This window comes from Orcinus orca, chromosome 4 (genome assembly GCF_937001465.1).
Source record: "Orcinus orca chromosome 4, mOrcOrc1.1, whole genome shotgun sequence".
NCBI classification, from domain to species: Eukaryota; Metazoa; Chordata; class Mammalia; order Artiodactyla; family Delphinidae; genus Orcinus; species Orcinus orca.
This window is the reverse complement of record NC_064562.1, coordinates 128,063,373-128,081,561: the sequence shown is the minus strand read 5'-3', so window position 1 is coordinate 128,081,561 and position 18,189 is coordinate 128,063,373. Positions and strand designations below refer to the sequence as shown.

The window sequence follows — 18,189 nt, the reverse complement described above, 5'->3', positions numbered from 1 at the left end:
CATGCAGTCATTGCATTCAGCAGATCCTGGAGGCTGTGCTACACTGCCATCAGATGGGCGTAGTCCATCGGGACCTGAAGGTGAGTAATGAATGCCCTTGGAGAAGACAAACCACCACACAATTCCTAACGACTGTTCAGCTGCAGTTATGCCTGTAAAGGCAAAAATATGAGCAGTAAAGTTGTGTGGACTCATTCCGACACATTACGAAGACACTTTCCCTCGCCACAGTCATCTCTTCTCTAATGCACACTTGAGACTTACATAAATCCCATTTCATCCAGAGAGAAAGCATTGCCTAACATTAACAATAAATAGCTTATATTTCCTTCTTCCTAAGAATGGATGCAGCATTTAATGTGATTTTGAGTAGGACTGATCTCTTTCTTTCTAAACTTGTTCTGTGGACATAATAGTATGTTTGTTGATCAAACATGTGATTTTATAGTCATATTATATTTACCTAATATGTAAATGGTTATCAGAATTATAAAGTAAATAGAGATAAATGTATTAGGTAGATTTTTGGCCCAAGTGATTGGTGCTAAAGAATCCCATTCTGGGTGCTGAAGTCTCTTTCCCTTAACATTAGTCCCAGGAATTCTGAGGACACTGAGGCTCCCTGGGTTTTTATTTATTTATATTCCTAGGGGCCAAGATATTATTGCCTTTTAAAACAGATGGAAAAAGGGTAAAACAAATTTTATTATCAAATAGTATATTTGATACTAATACTTTTAAGACTTGACTCAGCTTCTGATAACCATTGAGGTTGAAAATTGTTTAGATCATTTAGAAATTAAATATTTCAGAGAAGACTATCCTTTTATTAATTTTCTGACCTCTTCTCTCAGCATTCTAGTTTTACTTATGAAATTTCAGAGAAATAGTGAAGGCCTAGAAATTTCAATGGAGAGAAACTCCTGGGTGGGGGAAATAGCAAATGTGAGCACTGTATAGTTGTGGTTTTTCATCTGAAACCTCAGCCTTTTCCAGGCTTTAGTACAAAGGTGGCAAAGGATAATTTAGAATGTCTTGAACTGTAGTGGGTTCAGTGGGAGGACCTAGGCTGGTTTCTCTAGACTTCTCTAGTTATAGTAAATTGTAAATCTGTAGTTTCCATTCATTTAGTATGTTCTACAAGAATATATCTCTAACGATCCACAGTGAGTTACTTGAAGATGTGATTTTTAAGCAAAACATTGCCTTAGTTTTCTAGAATCTTCCTTTGATTTTCAGTTTGAGTCTGAGAGCTTTGCATGTCTAAAGGAAAAGTAGGTTAATGGCTTGTTCTTTTGGTGAACCAAGATAGGACTGTGTCCATCTGCTAACACCAAACTTAGCCATCAGGATGAAGGAAAAATAATATGTTCCTTTGAAAACCCATATATTTGGCAATCACCTCAAAAATTCCTTACTAGCCATGTAAAGACAGTGCCCCTTTTGGTTACTGCGTAGTACTCACAGTGCTACTTTTCCTTTTTAAGTGAACGTATGTAGACATACACATTATTTTTGCTGTTTAATAAAGTTATCATTTGAAACATTTTGCTACATTTATGTAATTATAAGTATACTCTAAAAGCCAAGGATGAAAAATGTGAATTCTATTCCATGACTTTCAAAATATATTTTGTGAGGTCATGATATTGCACTTTTGTAAGTGTCCAAACTCAGCAGAGCTCTTCAGAGACCGGAACTCCCTTCCTTCCTCCCTTCCTTCCTCCCTTCCTTCCTCCCTTCCTTCCTTCCTTCCTTCCTTTTTATTTATTTATTTATGGCTGAGTTGGGTCTTCGTTGCTGCACATGGGCTTTCACCAGGGAAGTCCCCAAAGACTGTAACTTTACTCAGAGATGGCAGTGAGCCTAGGATGTGGGTGGGGAAGAAAAATATATTTTCTGACATATGAGCTAAAGTCACTAATTAAAAACTCAGGCAGGTGATTTCCAGCAAGGCTACTACTAAAAGAAACAGCCTGCTGCATCACCCATCAGATTTCTTGCAAGGGAGAAGAGTGTTTTTGCTTTCCATTCTTACCCTGTTTTTAGGAGAGGATAGAGATGAATTTCTGATAGAGCTTGTTATAATGTCTATAATTGTCCTAGTTTCTGTGAAGTTGCTGACTTGGATACACTTCAGTTGAGTCTAGTTCTCATGCTTGTTTCAGTAGGCCATGACATAAATATACTGAGAGGCCCAAACTTGTGCGTGAGAGACAACTTATGCACACCTTAAGTGTGCTCAGTCACTGGCTTTGATTTGTGTCTTTTATATCCGCCATGCATAGTCTGATAAGTATACAACTTGCAATAGCATATTTACCGATACATTAAAACGAAAAAGATCAATTGCCGAAACCTATTCTCAGGCTTTAATCAAAATATTGCCCTTACTACTGTTGGGCCATATATTTTTGTTTCCCTGTCATGATTCGTATGTTAATTCATGTACACTACAGGCATGCAGTTTAACTTGTCCGTATCAGTGAGATAAAAACACAGGAAGTATTACATTTTTCATCATTATCACAGACACCTGTGAGCATAGGAGTACTGTACAGTTTGTTTATAAATCCCTCCTAAGATAATAGCTATTTAACGTATTGTGTTCCTTTACAGTACCTAATGTGAGACCTTATACCTAGTTAATACTTGCAGCATAGTCCTTTAATTTAGGAATGAATCAAGTTCAACCAAAAGCACATTTGTAATAGAAAGGACAACATTGAATAAAACAGATTGTTGTGTATGTTAATTAATGTTGAATAAAATAGAGGGTAAACATATCCTCTTTGATACAGTGATTGCATACAGATCTCGGTTTGAATATTTGAATAACTGCCACACTTGGGGGCTTATTAGACAGTAGAATCCACCAGATGGAAACTTACCGAGACCTAGAGACAAGGCACAGCAGGCACAGCAACAGGAGAAAGTTCAGGGTGGTGGGATGTTGGCATAATAGAAGCATGTCAGTCAGCACCAGGCAGTATCCGTTGGATACATGGACCACAACCTTTGTCTAAGGTGCATTCAGTGTCAGGCCAACTGCTGTAGATTCAAGCAGTATTGGGGAGATACAGCAGTGCTAACATAATTATAGGACTATAGTTCAGGGATATGACTCTAGTCTTTGAGAGGGTTTGAATCAAAGCAGAACCTAAATAATAAAAATGGCCATAGCTGCCATTTGTCAAGCAGTTACTGTTATACCCTGTACTGTATCATCATATTAATCTTCAGAACAACTTCATGAGGAAGGCACTATGACCATCCCCATGTTACCTAAGGGGAGATTTAACAGCCATGAGTAAAAGAACTTATTCAAGGTCACTCAGCTAGTAAGATAGGATTTGTGCCCAAGCAGTTGGGTTCCAGGGTCTGCAAGCTTAATCACTACCACTTCTCAATTCAGTTAGATAAATGAATTGAAAACCATTATAGAGATCAAAGAATAGATCAGAACAATGATGGTAAAATAATCTTGCTAGCAATATTAAGAATTATTTGGGAAAATGGGTCTAAATTTAGTGAGTCAAGGGATTAAAATAATCCCCACCTATGGATTTTCATAGCTATATAAAATTCATCTCATTAGGAATAAGAGAATAAGGCATATTTAAGATTTAATGTAGAGTAGGAGGGCAGCATAATTTGACAAAAGACTGGCATAAAAAGCAAAGATGTCCTATTTAGAAAATCAGTAAGGTGGCATTGTCCACAGCCTTTGGAAAATGAGGCATCAAGAAGAACGAAATGGATTTGCCCCATTTAATTTAGGCCACATCAGGACATTCACTTTGGAGTGCTTATAAATAGATTGTTTATGAAGAGTGGTGTTGGATATTTGTGAACTCTGCTGATTAAAAATTCAGGTATCAAAAGAGAAGAACAAACATTAATCAAACATTTCTTGAGCACCTACCAAGGCCCTGTCTGGGCTGTGGGCATATATTACAGAGCAAAACAAACAGACCTTGTATGTGTGGAACGTACAGGCTGGTGAATTAAAGATCACTTAAATATATGTGGAAAATGTATCTGTGCTGTGTGTCCCAGAAAGAAGGAAGTACATCAGACAAGCACTGCAAAAATATATTAGGTCGAAAAGAGGCTGCAGTAACAAGTGACAACTTTCGATGTCACAGGAAATAAAGGCATATCAAGTCAGTTGTGTTGTCTCATTTAAGAACCGGGAGAATACAACTTCTGTGAATCAGTTGACAGAAGGAAGTAAGTCAAAGGAGACAGTTAATATAGCTGTGCTTTTTCAAGTAAACATTTCACACAAAGTAGTAAGATTTCTTCAGTTCAGAGTGTATCAGAAATGGTTACTATACTACTTCATGAACAGCTATCTGGATAGGAGGCTTCATACATACGACTGAATCTTTTAGCAACAAATCAGCACCAGTGAATTGCCTCAGTGGAAAATACTGTCTTTCTGAAAGCCTACCTCCTGAAAAACAATGTTTAATGGAAAAATCATTAGACGGGTAGATGGATATGAGAGTGATAGGTAGGTAGATAGATGGATAGTTAATAGATATAGATATTTAAATGAAGATAGTAATTTTGGAGATTTGGGGGGATTTTTAACACTTTCATAGAAATGTCAATAAAATCGAATGTATGACCAGAAAAGAAAGTAATTCATTTTCTGGGAATCTGACAAGCATTCAGTAAATCCTTGTCACCATGGGTAGTAGATATATCAAATAGTGAATTCTACATTTAGCATAATTATAAAATCACAATTATTCCACTTTTCTCAGAACCACCTTTTTAAAAAACTGTTTAAAGAACACATCACTTGTACATAATGTATGTCTAGCTATACTAGAAACAAACTATATACATGTGACAAATTCCATCATTCATTTAGTCGTTCTAGTATTTCTTTATGGAGTACTTGGTGTATGTCAGGCTGTGGAGAAACAGCTAATTGGGGAAGTCCCACTGGGGTTCTTTCAAGCTGCTCGATAGTGTGTGCTGTTAATGCGGAGGCAGATCAAGAAACAGGAATGGAATACTGAGTGATTCTTACGAACTTGCTCCTATATGCGTGATGATAGAAACAGTACTTCCTCATCACAAACTCACAGTGCATGCATCAGCTAGAAATTCCCCGTGCTAAGTACATCAATTCAGGTATCCATGCCATGTGAAAATAAAAGCAAAAGTCACTTGTACTATGTGCACAAAAGGACCTCCACCATGTGCATGAGAGCCTGATATTCAGGCTTTTCAATTCATGCAAAATTTCATTTAGTTGATTTCTAAGAGCTTTGTTCACACCTTCTTTGGCAAAGGAGAAGTGACTGAAAACGCACCAAAGCACTGACTGATTAACTTCATGTTGAAATACTGAGACTTTCCAATAGAAGAAAGAAATTTTAAAAGACAATTTTACTTCTTAAAAGCTAATATCCAAGGGAATGTAAGCATCAAATAATATAGAATAATAAAACTAATAACTTGCTGTTTTATAATATTCATTAAAAATGTTTTGCTTTTTTAAAAAAGTAAAGCACACATGATTTCACTACCCTTATAATTTACGAATGTTTGAGTTTCATTGGTTACATAGATAATCACGTATGTGCACAGATAAATCTGTGATATCACTAATGTTGAAGATGTTAATGTGACTAATGTTAAAGATGATCATCGCCTTTGCTGAATCAGTTCCTTAATAAAGGTCATACTAATTTAGAAATCCTCATGATGTGTTTATGAGATTTTTGAGAAGCAAAATCAAAATTATGTCTTTTTCATGTTTCCCCTTGTTTTATTTGATTATGGGTAATAAATATTTTTGACTACTTTAAATTCTTCTAAAAATATCTGCTGAATAGACTACCTTTTGAAAATGAATGATTTTTATACCATCAGAGAAGCTTCCTCAGTATCACGTCTTTGAAAAGGAAGGGATCAGGAAATCTGGCCTCAAGTCCTTGCTTCATCATTTTGAACCTCTCTACCTCAAACTGAGGGGTTTGAATTATTTTATTTCCCAAGTCTCTTCCAGTTCTGAAAGTGATTCCAGCAACTTGCCTCGGTACTTTGAGATACTTGGACAGTTTCAAGAAAATCCCAAATCACAATGGAAGTAGTTGCCATTGTATCCATATGGAAGTACAGAACAAAACTTGCAAACAGTTGCTGCTCGTTACAGCTGATATGCTATAAATGGTTGTTGACACTAAGACCAGATGTCGTGGAAAATCCTGCATCATTAGGAAGCAATGGGGCGGGGAGGGAACCTGTGTGTGAGAATGTCAGTAGAATCTATTTAAAAACCAACCTAAACAGTGATGCATTATAAGAATTTAGAGATAATCTCAATGTGTAAATATTAACATAATAGATTGCACTTAATTTAGAAATACAGACATTTCTCAAGTCATGAGCATTCATTACAGATATTCAATGTTATGCACATTGAAATGGCCAGCTGCACTGCAGTATAATAGCTAATCACTAACGCATATAATGTCCCTCACGAGCCCCTGTGATTAAATCCAGTGGGATTTTATAATTTAATATATACTGTTTTGCGATAAAATATATATCTATAATGTTCATTTGTGAGATGAAGAATTAGTTAATTAGCTTCAAGAGTCTAAATTGCCCAAATCCACATAGTTAATAACAGTCAGGACCAGGAAATAAATCCAGGCCTTCACCCTCTTTCTAGATCATTGTGCTGCTGCCCGTTTCTCTCACAGTGCTGTGCCCCATGTTCAACCATAGTTGTGTTGGAAGGCCTGAGTTTCTGATCTCACCTTTCTCATTTGTTTTAGAAAATCAAAATAATAGAATATTAGCAGTGAAGAATGTAAAGGTCATCCTTTCTAAAGAAGTAGCCACTGATTAGGTGAGAGATTCTACTGTTTCAGCTTTTGTGGAATATAACCACATATTATCTTAATTTCTGTGGACATTCATAATCTGAACTAGCCTACTTGCCAATGAACTTTTATAGTGCAGTATGTTTTTAAGTTGGAGGCTATATGAATGGTAGTAGTTAAAGAAAATCAGAATAACTGTAGTGCCCTGGTTTACATGCTGCTTTAGAAATTCTTGGTGATTAAGCCTTCCATATCCTTGCAGAACATGGTAACAAGATTATTCAAACAAATATATTCCAAAGAGTTGTATATAGATCAAACGTGTGTGATACTTTTAATGTTTCTTTATAAAGCAAATAATCTTTTAATAAAGTCAATAATCATCCTAATTTTTCAGTTTGCATTCCATAATTCTGTATATTAGGTTTGCCTAAAAGATATGCTTAAACATGAAGCCATTTCAGTGCTATTTATTTTTAAATCTATACAGTAGCCTTGAAATAGACAAGCCTTTTCCTGTGCATAACTGCAGCTGAACAGTCTTCACGGGTATAAGGTGAAACACTGATCCCAGATGGATTTATTATTTCCTGGATGACTCACAAGGCCCTACAGAGAGGTCTTCTAGGTCATCTCTAGGTATGAATATTTGCCCCAGTCATTCAACAGGCCATGTATGATAAAACTCTAAGGTGTTCCCTTTCTTCTGAATTGGCAGATACCTGGTGTTTAAGGGCATAATGCACACAGCACTGCCCAGATCTTTTTGATTTATCGATAAGAATGAAAGCACATTAAATTGTTTATTCACTGATGACACTGGCATTTGCTCACTTGAGATCTGAAAGACCTAAAATGATTGCGATTTCCAAAGTGATTGGAACTCTTTCCCTGAATGAGTCTGTGCTTGACAAATTAGGACAGATGTGTATTAGCAGAGCTCTCTGACATCTCAATGCTTTTGAATATGAAGGTTATAGAGAAATAAACTATCACTTACAGTTTAATGTGGTTTTTTCCAAGTCATTTATTCCATAAATTAATAGCTGGAAATCACTTCTTAATTAAAGTAAAAGGTACATGAGTGTAGTGGACCATAAACTTTAGTTGTGAAAATAAAATGTCAAATATTGATGATATAGCATGGTTAGATACTATAGTATATTGATAGATGAACAAGAGTTCCAAATAATGTCAAATGTTAGATTTTACTAAAAGTTATTTTAGTATGAAGATCTTTCATATACTTGAGACCTCATCATCCCAACATCGAAATTAAATTATCATGTATTTAGTGTTGAGGTAAAAACCCTATCAGCCCTAAAAAATTACAAAGTTGTCCTTACAATTACCAATTGTCATAACAGTGATGAATCTGATGGCAGTGAGCAGCAATAGCCTGAAGAAGTCTGGTACTTGATTAAAACTTACTTGCCTACACTCTAGTTCTTGTAGACTTAACCTGATTTCTTCTGAGTTCTGGTTATGAGTCTTTGCTAATTTGCATGGCTGGCTTAATTAATAAATTAAATATTGGTTTAGGCTGTGTTTACCCAAGGTCAAAACAACCAACAGAACTGACTAATTCAGTAAGGAAAAAAAGTAGCCAATTTCATTGGAAAAAAATTGAAATTAGTTGTTTGTCAACATATAAACAAAACCAATTTGACTGACTGAATTTTTAGATTTTTCAGACAGTCGTTTTGACACTTGCAGAGTCCATTGTTTCCCAACTTTTTTGAGTCTGAGACACACCTCTAAATTTGCTGGGTCTTATCCCAAGGTAAGAAGATGAACCACTCTTCCAAATATACATACCAATCCAGACATACGTTCATCCACATAGCTAAGGATGATAGATGTACTGTACGTATTAATCAGCCTCCTTTTCCTGACCATCTTTTCCCTTCATTTCTTAAAACCTACAAAGGCAGTCCACGGAAATTCAAGACTTTGCCACGGTGCTTATTTTCCAAGTACCAATGTGTCTCAATGCCCTGGTTGGGAAACAGTGGTGTAGGCACAGCCTTATTCCAAGACTGAGTTATTAGTCCTTGAGTAACGATAAATACCCAAGAAAATAAAAATGTGTCTTTCTTATAGTATTCTGAGATGTGAAAACAAATATATAAGTAATACTTTGAATCATACTTTGAAGACATAAATTGTGTTTTTAAATCTGGCTTACGAAGAAAAAAAATCTAACTATAACATTTGGCAAATAGTAGTAGACTCTTTCTGCCTTTAAGAATAAACAGATTCTTAAAGACAGCAATTTTAATACATAATTCAGAATAAAACTCTAAAATTTGTACAGAAATTGTTTGGAAACATTGAGGAATCCAAATCACTGCATTCGGGTCCAAGCTCTTGAAGTCAACTAGGATTTAATTTGCACGGTTTCATTTGCCAAATGTCTGTAGATTGGTCCAACTCTTGTTATCATTTTGCCAAGTTTCCTTCTGCTGAAAATGTCTGTGCTCTGTTAGGCTTCTAAGCCAATGTCCGTGGCCAAGTCTGGACCTCAAGCAGCCGTTGGAAGCATGTGAGCAGGTCAAGACAGGTGCTCTCATTCATTGGATCGCTCCCCAAGCGTATTCTCTCCTCAGCCCAGTATCTCTCCAGTACACTTAGGCATCTGTCTGAAGCCTGCACACATGGTCATTTGTTATCATTTTCTAACCATATTTTCCCTGGGATTTAGGAATGACAGTCTCCGGGAGAGAGGACAGTGCATGCCTTTTTTTTTTTTCCTAACCTTATAAAATGTTAGTTTTGAATAGTCACTTAAAATAGGTTCTCACTTCAGTCTCTCTTTTTTCTTTCTAAATAAAGCCTGAGAATTTGCTTTTAGCTAGCAAATCCAAGGGAGCAGCTGTGAAACTGGCAGACTTTGGCTTAGCCATAGAAGTTCAAGGAGACCAGCAGGCGTGGTTTGGTAAGTAGGATCTCTCTACCTCATGCTGCTTGTACTATTCTGGCTCCAGTCACATCCCACTTCCTAACCAAAATAGAATGGAAACGTTCATTCTGACAACTTGACTAATGTTAAGATATTGGACCTTTATATGTACCTGATTTTACTGACATTAAAGGATATATAATCTAAAAATAATTTAAGGGAATAGAAGAGCAATAACACATAGACTTTTTTCTTCAAGGATGGATGAATAAAATGGATTCTGTTCTGAGAATTAATAGGAGGATTGGGCTTCCCTGGTGGCTCAGTGGTTGAGAGTCCGCCTGCCGATGCAGGGGACACGGGTTCGTGCCCCGGTCTGGGAGGATCCCACATGCAGCGGAGCGGCTGGGCCCGTGAGCCGTGGCCGCTGAGCCTGCGCGTCCGGAGCCTGTGCTCCACAACAGGAGAGGCCACAACAGTGAGAGGCCTGCGTACCGCAGTCAATCAATCAATCAATCAATCAATAAAAGGAGGATTGCAGTAGTCAAAGAGTATTTGAGAAAACACTGATTGTTCACATACAGCCTCACTTGATGCTAAAAACGCCTATGTAAATAGTAGGCGCTCAGGAAATACTTGCAGAATATTTTACATACTTTGTGATTAGCAAATTTAAGTTTTAAAAATATTATAAAGTGTATATATAGAGATTTATATATGATATTATATATCTGTATATGTGTGTGTGTTTCGTCTCATCTTCTATTTCTCCAAAGTGCCAGTTTACTCTCTACAATTTTGATAATTTCAAAAATTCTATATGATGAAATTTCCATTTCCTTGCAATTAAGGAAGAGATTAACTCTAAACAAATTTAAATTATAGTATTTCTAACTAGGCATATGGATTGTTTTGATATTCAGCCAAAATAAATGATTTCAGCCGCTGATTTTATGCTTCTCTTTCTGCCATTTCCCAGTATTAGCCCATTTTTCACGTAGTGTCCTAAAATATAACCTCTGAGAGCCTCAGTCTCACTTCTTTTCTGACTTTCAATGTATTGAGATTAAATTTTTAAAATGCCCTTCACTTTGAATTGCTTTTCCTCTAAACAACAACAACAAATACAAAGAGAGCTCAATAAGTGCTTTACTTCTGTTGTTTTCTGTGCAAATACTTCTCTGTATCCCTAAACATACACATGTACTAAAATGTACACAGAGCTCCCAGGATTCACCTTGTCTCTCTGATCTGCCCCAGCTGGTTAATGGGAGTGGCTGGTGAGGCACCCTTGCCTGTCTTCTCTGAAGGCAGCCTAATTCAGGACCTCATTTTCTGCTGCCTGTCCTGTTTCAGTAGTACCTGACCAGTATCCTTGTCTGTGATACTTCTCAAGTTTAATACTGCCTTTTACATTAAGGCTCTCCTTACCTACCAGCTGAGTTTAATACCTCCAAAGTTGGCATTTGGTGTGTCATATTTTGACATATAAATAAGCTTGTTCCTTTTAACTGCAAACTGAAAGGTAGGACCTAGAATTAGTTCTGTAAATTTGAGATTCAGAAACATCTTTTTATCATAGGAAAGAGTATGGTTGACACAGGTAAAGAATATACAATAACAGGAGTTGGGGTCCAACAGGAAGTAGTGGGGCTATCACAGAAATGGGCAGAGCAGATCACTGGAGATACATAAATTAAGAGATCCTGCCCCTTGAGATGCTCATACTTCTATATCAATAAGTATTTAGCATGCAATGTCAGGGCACCTGTATCAGGAGCACGCATGAGGTGCTCTGGAGCACAAGAGAAGAATTATGAAATTCTGCCTCTGGGGAACGTTTCAGTGATTGGGGTAAGGCTTCTGCCTTCCTAGTGGCTGAATGGGAGTTTTATTCACTGGTATGCACGGAGATAAAGGCATTCCAGATAGAGGGATCAGCACATGCAAAACCTCAGAGGCATAAAACAATTTTTTTCTATCTCAGGAATAACAATAAGTTTGTTATAGCTAAAGTATATAAAGTATACTGAGATGAGTGGTAGTTGATGAATTAGGAAAGGATTTTATGTCCTTTTGAAGGATTTGGCATTTATCTTAGAAGTTTCAGGGATCTGGTAAAAAATTTTAAGCAGAGAAGGACATAATTGGGTTTATGTTAAGTAATGTTGATTTTGGTAGCAATGTGGAGGATGGCTTTAAGGATAGCCTGAAGGCAAAGAACCAGTTAGGCTAATGCAGTAGTTCAAATTATGAATGAAGACAGCTTGAACTAAGGAGTATATAGGAGAGAGCAAGTTACAGGTAACATGCAGAAAGGACAGGAACCCTGAACTCTAAAGGGAATCTGTTTAGAAGAAATCAGAGTCCTGGAAATTGGGTTCAAAGACAGGACTCTGGTCCTTTCTAGAGCAAAGCAGGACCCTTCTTCACGAGATACCAAAAGAGGGACTTAGGCTCAGGGATGTAATTGCCAGAACTGTGTACAAGATGATGATTGGATATCAGGAATAAGCCAGAAGCCTTATTACCAGAACCAAGGCTCCAATTTAACATCGACAACTTAGATGACGCTTACAAGAGTATTGGAGTTGAGCTCCTGAAATCTCTCTTGCTTGCGGCTCTATGTTTTATCTCTTCTGCTAGATCAAAAGCTGTTTGAGGGACTGTGTGTGTAGTGAAAAGTTTCTGCTTTTTGAATGAAAATACTTCAGCTGATATCCTGGCTCTGATTCTTAATAGCTACCTGCCATTGGTCAAGTCACTTTAACTCTGTGAGGTCAGTATCCTTTTTGTAGATGAAGATAATAAACACTCCTTTATGGGGCTGTTATGAGACTAAGTGAAGTAGAGCATTGGAAAATGCCTGGGCTATGAAAGCTGTTCAGTAAGTTTTCAAAACCATCTTGGAATGAAACACATGTCACAGTACTTGGCCTACACAGTGAAAGTTGTTGAGTGAATGACTAAATATCAGGCTAGTGAAAGCAATAACATCCATATAAAAGTATACAAATTTTCAAATTGTGATAATTCATTTTTCATAGCAAGCTGGTCCTAGAGAAACAACAGATGGGGAGTAAAATTCCCATTTTCTCTTTAGTATGGCGATATCAGTTAAGTTCTTGCTAAGGTAGCTATTAGGGTAATGACTTTTAAGAGGTGCATTATAAGTTCTAAGAAAATTCAGCATTTCAAAAGTATAGAAACACATAGTTTCTAAGCTTAAGAGAATACTTGTTTCTTTTTTATTTTTTTCTTTAGCTTTTTTTAAGCTTTTTTTTTAAAGAATAGTTTATTCTACAAGTTCAAGTGATTCCTCATGGTTACTTAAGTGAAGAAAAACTGGGCATATGATGTACTACATTTCTTTTGGAGGTATTGTGTGATATATTTTAGGTTTGAGGAGTAAAGGCATATTTTAGTATGAATGACTTGTTTTGATATTTATTCAGTATCATCTGCCGTAGTCTCACGTGTTTGATTAATTTTATCTTTTAAACTATAAGTGTTGAGTGGGGAACCTTTTTGTTTTAATAAGAAAAGAGCAGAACTCTTCATTATGTATAATGCCAGAGTTTCAGGCTTTTACATAATTTTATTGCAATAAATGTGAGAGGTCTATTACAAATAAGAAAAATGAAACTATACAAGCCATTATAGAAGCTGTCTATTGGGTTTGATTATTTTTTTCTCATTTTCGAGTTCCAGTGTTTGTTTTTCCCATGTTACTTCTTCTGTCTTTCTAGCCCTGATCTATTTGAATACTAGCCCAAAAGGCTAGAAGTAACACCCTATAACATACCTGATAGGAAGGCTAGAAATTTACCAAAGAGAACAGCCTGTTTCTCCTGTGGGACTGGGAATGCTCTTTTCAATACACTTCTGGTTTTTTGTTGCTGCCAGGAAAAAAGGATAACTACCATGATCTTACTTCATGGAAGAATTATTTTGCTTGGTTGCTATTATGTCTCCTTTTTTTAAAGTTAAGGGTTTTTTTAATGGCAGTATGTTGCAATGGGTACATTTCCAACTGTAAGTAATTCTGTTTTCTCTTTGTTTGATCTGTTCTGATATTCCCACTGGTTTTTCAGAGTGAGAAACGTATGCTGTCTGTAAAGAAGGCAAGCTCTCATTAAGTTTCCTGTTGATAGCATATATCATCATAAACTAGATTCTTAGGAGTTTAATCTGCTGCTGAAGAAGACCTAATTTATCTTACCCTCAGTATTTCTGTATCCATGAGAATTGTAGCGTAAGTGCACTGTTTTAATGTTCGTGCATTTAGATGTAGGCTTCACCATTCTTAGGAGTAAGGACCCCACTGACTGCTCAAATGATAGTTGTGCTCTTAGCATTTGTAGTCTCCAGAAGAGGTTTGTAATAATTTACACTTAAGATTATTGTTGCATTTCTTTTTTTTTTTTTTTTTTTTTTTGCGGTACGCGGGCCTCTCACTGTTGTGGCCTCTCCCGCCGCAGAGCACAGGCCCCGGACACGCAGGCCCAGCAGCCGTGGCTCATGGGCCCAGCTGCTCCGCGGCATGCGGGATCTTCCCGGACCGGGGCACAAACCCACGAACCCGCGTCCCCTGCATCGGCAGGCGGACTCCCAACCAGTGCGCCACCAGGGAAGCCCTGTTGCATTTCTTACACAGTGACTTATTTCCCTATCCTTTCTACCTAGATGCAATATCATTAACATTTCCTACTCCAGGCCAGGTATTCTACTGAGTTATTTAAGACATATATTAAAGTTTACCAACTCTAGATAGGAGGGTACAGATTGCATATAAAAGGGTAATCAAAATTCAGAGTAAGAAAGAACCACTGAGAACTGTAGTTAGCTAAAGAGATCTCTAACATGGAAATAATTTAGAGCCACCTTCTGTTAGAGTAAAGGTAGAACAAAAACTTGAAGGTCCAAGGAAGAGAAAAAGTACAAGGAACAGAAAAAGTATCATCAAGGGTGAGCATGAGAAGTTTATCTTCAAGAGACCTTAAAGAGATTTTTAGGTTAAGTGCTCAGAAGTAGAAAGAAGTCATGTTGGGTGAATGAAGGGGAGAACCAGATGGTAAAGGAACTTAAAGAGCCAGCTGGGACCTCGGTCTTTAATCTGGTCTTTGGCATCGGTGTCCCATTGTGTTCCCTGTGTGTCTCAATTTGGGAGGAGTCAGAGAGGGATGGTTGGAATGAGAGAGCAGGTATATGGCAGTGAGAAGCACTGGGTAGCTCTTGAAAACTATTGTGCCTTAGAAGAGCGGACTCCACGTCTCTCCTTCAGGTACTCCTTGAACTTAACTCAGGGGAACCACCACCGTTGCTCAGTAGTTCTTCCTACTTCACAACTACTGAGCAAACGTTTCTATCAAGTAAAGTTTGAGGTAGAGGTGGATCCACTGTGGTCCATGTAGAGCTTAAACTACAACCTACAGGTCTTTTCTTGAAGTCCCTTCTCATTGTCTACTCCACCCTCCTCTAAACCAAACAAGGAAAGGAAAAGTAATGAAAATGGGAGAAAAAGTGATATCCAAAATCCATTGCCTCATTTTCTAATGTAATTTTGTTCAAAGAAGTAACCAGCTGTTATACATGTGCTTGTTTTTAAGTACAAATTTGTCATGGAGATGGGGGAAAGGCTCCTTTCTTGGACACTTTGCGTCACAGTAAAGATATAAGGTGCTTCACCAGAGATTTGTAGTCAGAGGAATTCCTGATTACATATCATTTTACAGAACAGTTTCGAGTTTTCATGTGCCTTTAAAGAAAACTTGCAGATAGGAATAGTTATTTTTGGTATTTTTTAAGGTATATATTTTTATTTGAAAACCATTATTTTTGGAAATAAGAAATACTTTACTCTAAATTCTAGCTATAAATTGTCATTGAAGTGTACCTTATTGGACATACTGATTTATACACTAGGAAACTTTCTTTGGCCATCCAGTTTCTCATACCGCATCCCTTAAGTTAAGTCTTGCTGATACTTGTTCAACAGTGATTCATCTGAATATTCCTGAGTCATCTCTTTAGTTGCCAGTTATATGTACACACTGATTATTTATTAGTACAGAGCGAGCTCTTTGATGTATTTTGGACTTATTCCTTCTCCTGGTGAGTTCTTCAGTTACTCTCAGTGCCATCCCCCACCCTGTACAGACCACCTCACTTCCAAAAATATTTACTGAAAATTTGCTTTAAGTTTGTCCCCCGGATCCACGTTTTGGGTCCTTCTCTTTTATAGGTGAATACCTCTCATAATAAAGTTATGTAAGTACCATGAGAAGTATCATCTTTGGCAAGGTTGTAACCCTATCTTCAATTTTCTCCTAATTTCTTTCCAGGTGTAGGGGAGGATGTTCTGATTCTTTTCACAGGTTTAGTTTTAACTCACACATAAACAAGAATCAGAACTGCTGACCAAATGGTCTGAATTACACACACTGTGCAGCACAATAGATTGGCTTTCATATCTGCAGAAAGATGTGTTTTTTCTAATAAGCTACAAAGCAGGGCAGGTTAGTGTTGATACTGCTATGGAGAGAAACTCGTCCAACATTATTTTAGTTCTCTGAGATCCTTGTTTTATCTTGACAAACAGATCAACAGATAAAGAAGCCCAAAGAAGTTTCCTCCTTAGTTTGCCATTTCATATTGGTTTTGTCAAGTTGGTTTTAATTCATTAACATCTGTTTCCCCTAGGTTTTGCTGGCACACCTGGATATCTTTCTCCAGAAGTTTTACGCAAAGATCCTTATGGAAAGCCAGTGGATATGTGGGCGTGTGGTAAGGAATCATTTTCATGCCGATTTTGCAGTACACCAGTATTGTTATAATTAAAAGTAGTATCTGTTAAATTTGAGGTTGATGCTCTCTAGCAATCAGTTTAGAGTTATCATTCTCCAACTTTAGTCTACAACACAGTCAGGTGGAGAGCCGGTTAAAAGCAGGTTGCTGTTTCTGATTCAGGAGGTCTGGGGCGGGAGCATTTGCATTTTTAACAAGTTCCCAGGTGATGTTAAAGCTCATGGTCCGAGAGGCACTTAGAGATCAGGGCCGTAGAGAATCCCCCTCAGAGGTCATGGGGTTTATACTCCCATCCTGTCACCTCCACCGGGAAGCCCTTAGCACAGATGTCATGTCTGTACCACAAGATGCTCAACAGGGATTAAGAGGGAAAGCGTGGATCTTGGAATGTAATTGACTGTTCCGTGGGGACTGAGCTCCGAGTTAGGCCTTTAACAACCAGCTCTAATCAAAAAGTAGCCTATGCACGCTCAAAGGTATAGAATGGGGAGGATTTCCACCACAGTTTTTACAACAGAATTTCTTCATGTCAACATATACTTCAAATAGGTGAGAGACTGAAATAAAAGGGATACTTCAGGGTGTTCTGAAAATTTTTCTGCTGGAGTTATTGGCAGGAGCTAACCCTCTAGGTTCCTGACACTACATCATTAGCACAACAACTTGGTGCTTGATCTCACTGTGTGCATCTTGGGCTCTTAGAGTTACCTCCATGCCTAGGAAGGCAGATATGAGAAGAGCACAGTGTTTGGAGTCGCAATGCCTGGGTTCAAGTCTTTGCTTTGCACCTGCTAACCCCATCTCCTTAATATCTCTGAGTTGGCTTCTTTACCTATAAAACAGAAATATTTTACCATCATAGAATTATATGAGGGTCAAATAGGGTGTGCATTAAATGAAGACGTTTTAGAGTTTGTAAAGCAATTTAAAATGGAAACAGTTATTATTATTCTAAAAAGTTGGAATTGTAGCCTAATTAAAGGGTAGGGTCTTAGGTGTGCCCCAAGCTCTGTCTTCCTCTTGCCTCCCTGAGAATACTTCCTAAGCAAGAACTCTAAAATCCTTTGGGTTAGAGGATTGCCACAAAATGTTATTGTTCAGATGTAAAGGTTAATGGCAGATAACTCAAATATTTCCCTTGCAATAAATCAGCCCCATCACAGATCCGTTTCTGCTGATGAATTTTCAGAGGAGCAGAGTACCCTGAGAGACAGGCAGACGCAGACAGGTCTTTTGGAGGATGTGTTACGGGGTGGGGGGTTGGATGCGGCTAGAGTGCGGCCCTCGGACCAGGCACTGGAGAGAGGCTGTGGTATAGACGGGTCAGAACCAGGGCAAGTCTCAGTACCCTAGCTTCCACTTATAAAAACGGAGATAATAATAGCACTTACCTCCTAGAACTTCCGAGAGGATTTTTTAAAATAAATAAGTGTGAGTTATTATTACTATTATTATTAGAAAGTGTTTCTTTATAAATGAAGTTTGTAGATAACTGATCTGTAGCCTTATAAGAGAGGGACTGAACACATTTAAATAGATGATTCAGCATTGTAGTTCTGAGCATCAGCTGAATATTATGCCCTCACCTGAATACTAAATTCTCTGCTTACCTTGTTCACTTTTAAA

The 18,189-nt window shown here is 37.5% G+C and overlaps 1 protein-coding gene across 39 annotated transcripts in view; it reads left to right on the top strand.

The window, feature by feature from the left end:
- CAMK2D (calcium/calmodulin dependent protein kinase II delta) overlaps positions 1-18,189 on the top strand; it is a 273,998-nt gene that overhangs the window by 195,711 nt on the left and 60,098 nt on the right. For 25 of the 39 annotated variants that reach the window (XM_049708866.1, XM_049708868.1, XM_049708888.1 and 22 more), the window contains 2 exons: positions 9,690-9,792; positions 16,459-16,542. In XM_049708866.1, coding sequence (XP_049564823.1) covers positions 9,690-9,792; positions 16,459-16,542 — 187 coding nt within the window. Of the gene's footprint in view, positions 1-7; positions 81-9,689; positions 9,793-16,458; positions 16,543-18,189 lie in introns of all 39 variants that reach the window. The other 14 variants (XM_049708877.1, XM_049708875.1, XM_049708886.1 and 11 more) reach the window with 1 other exon arrangement.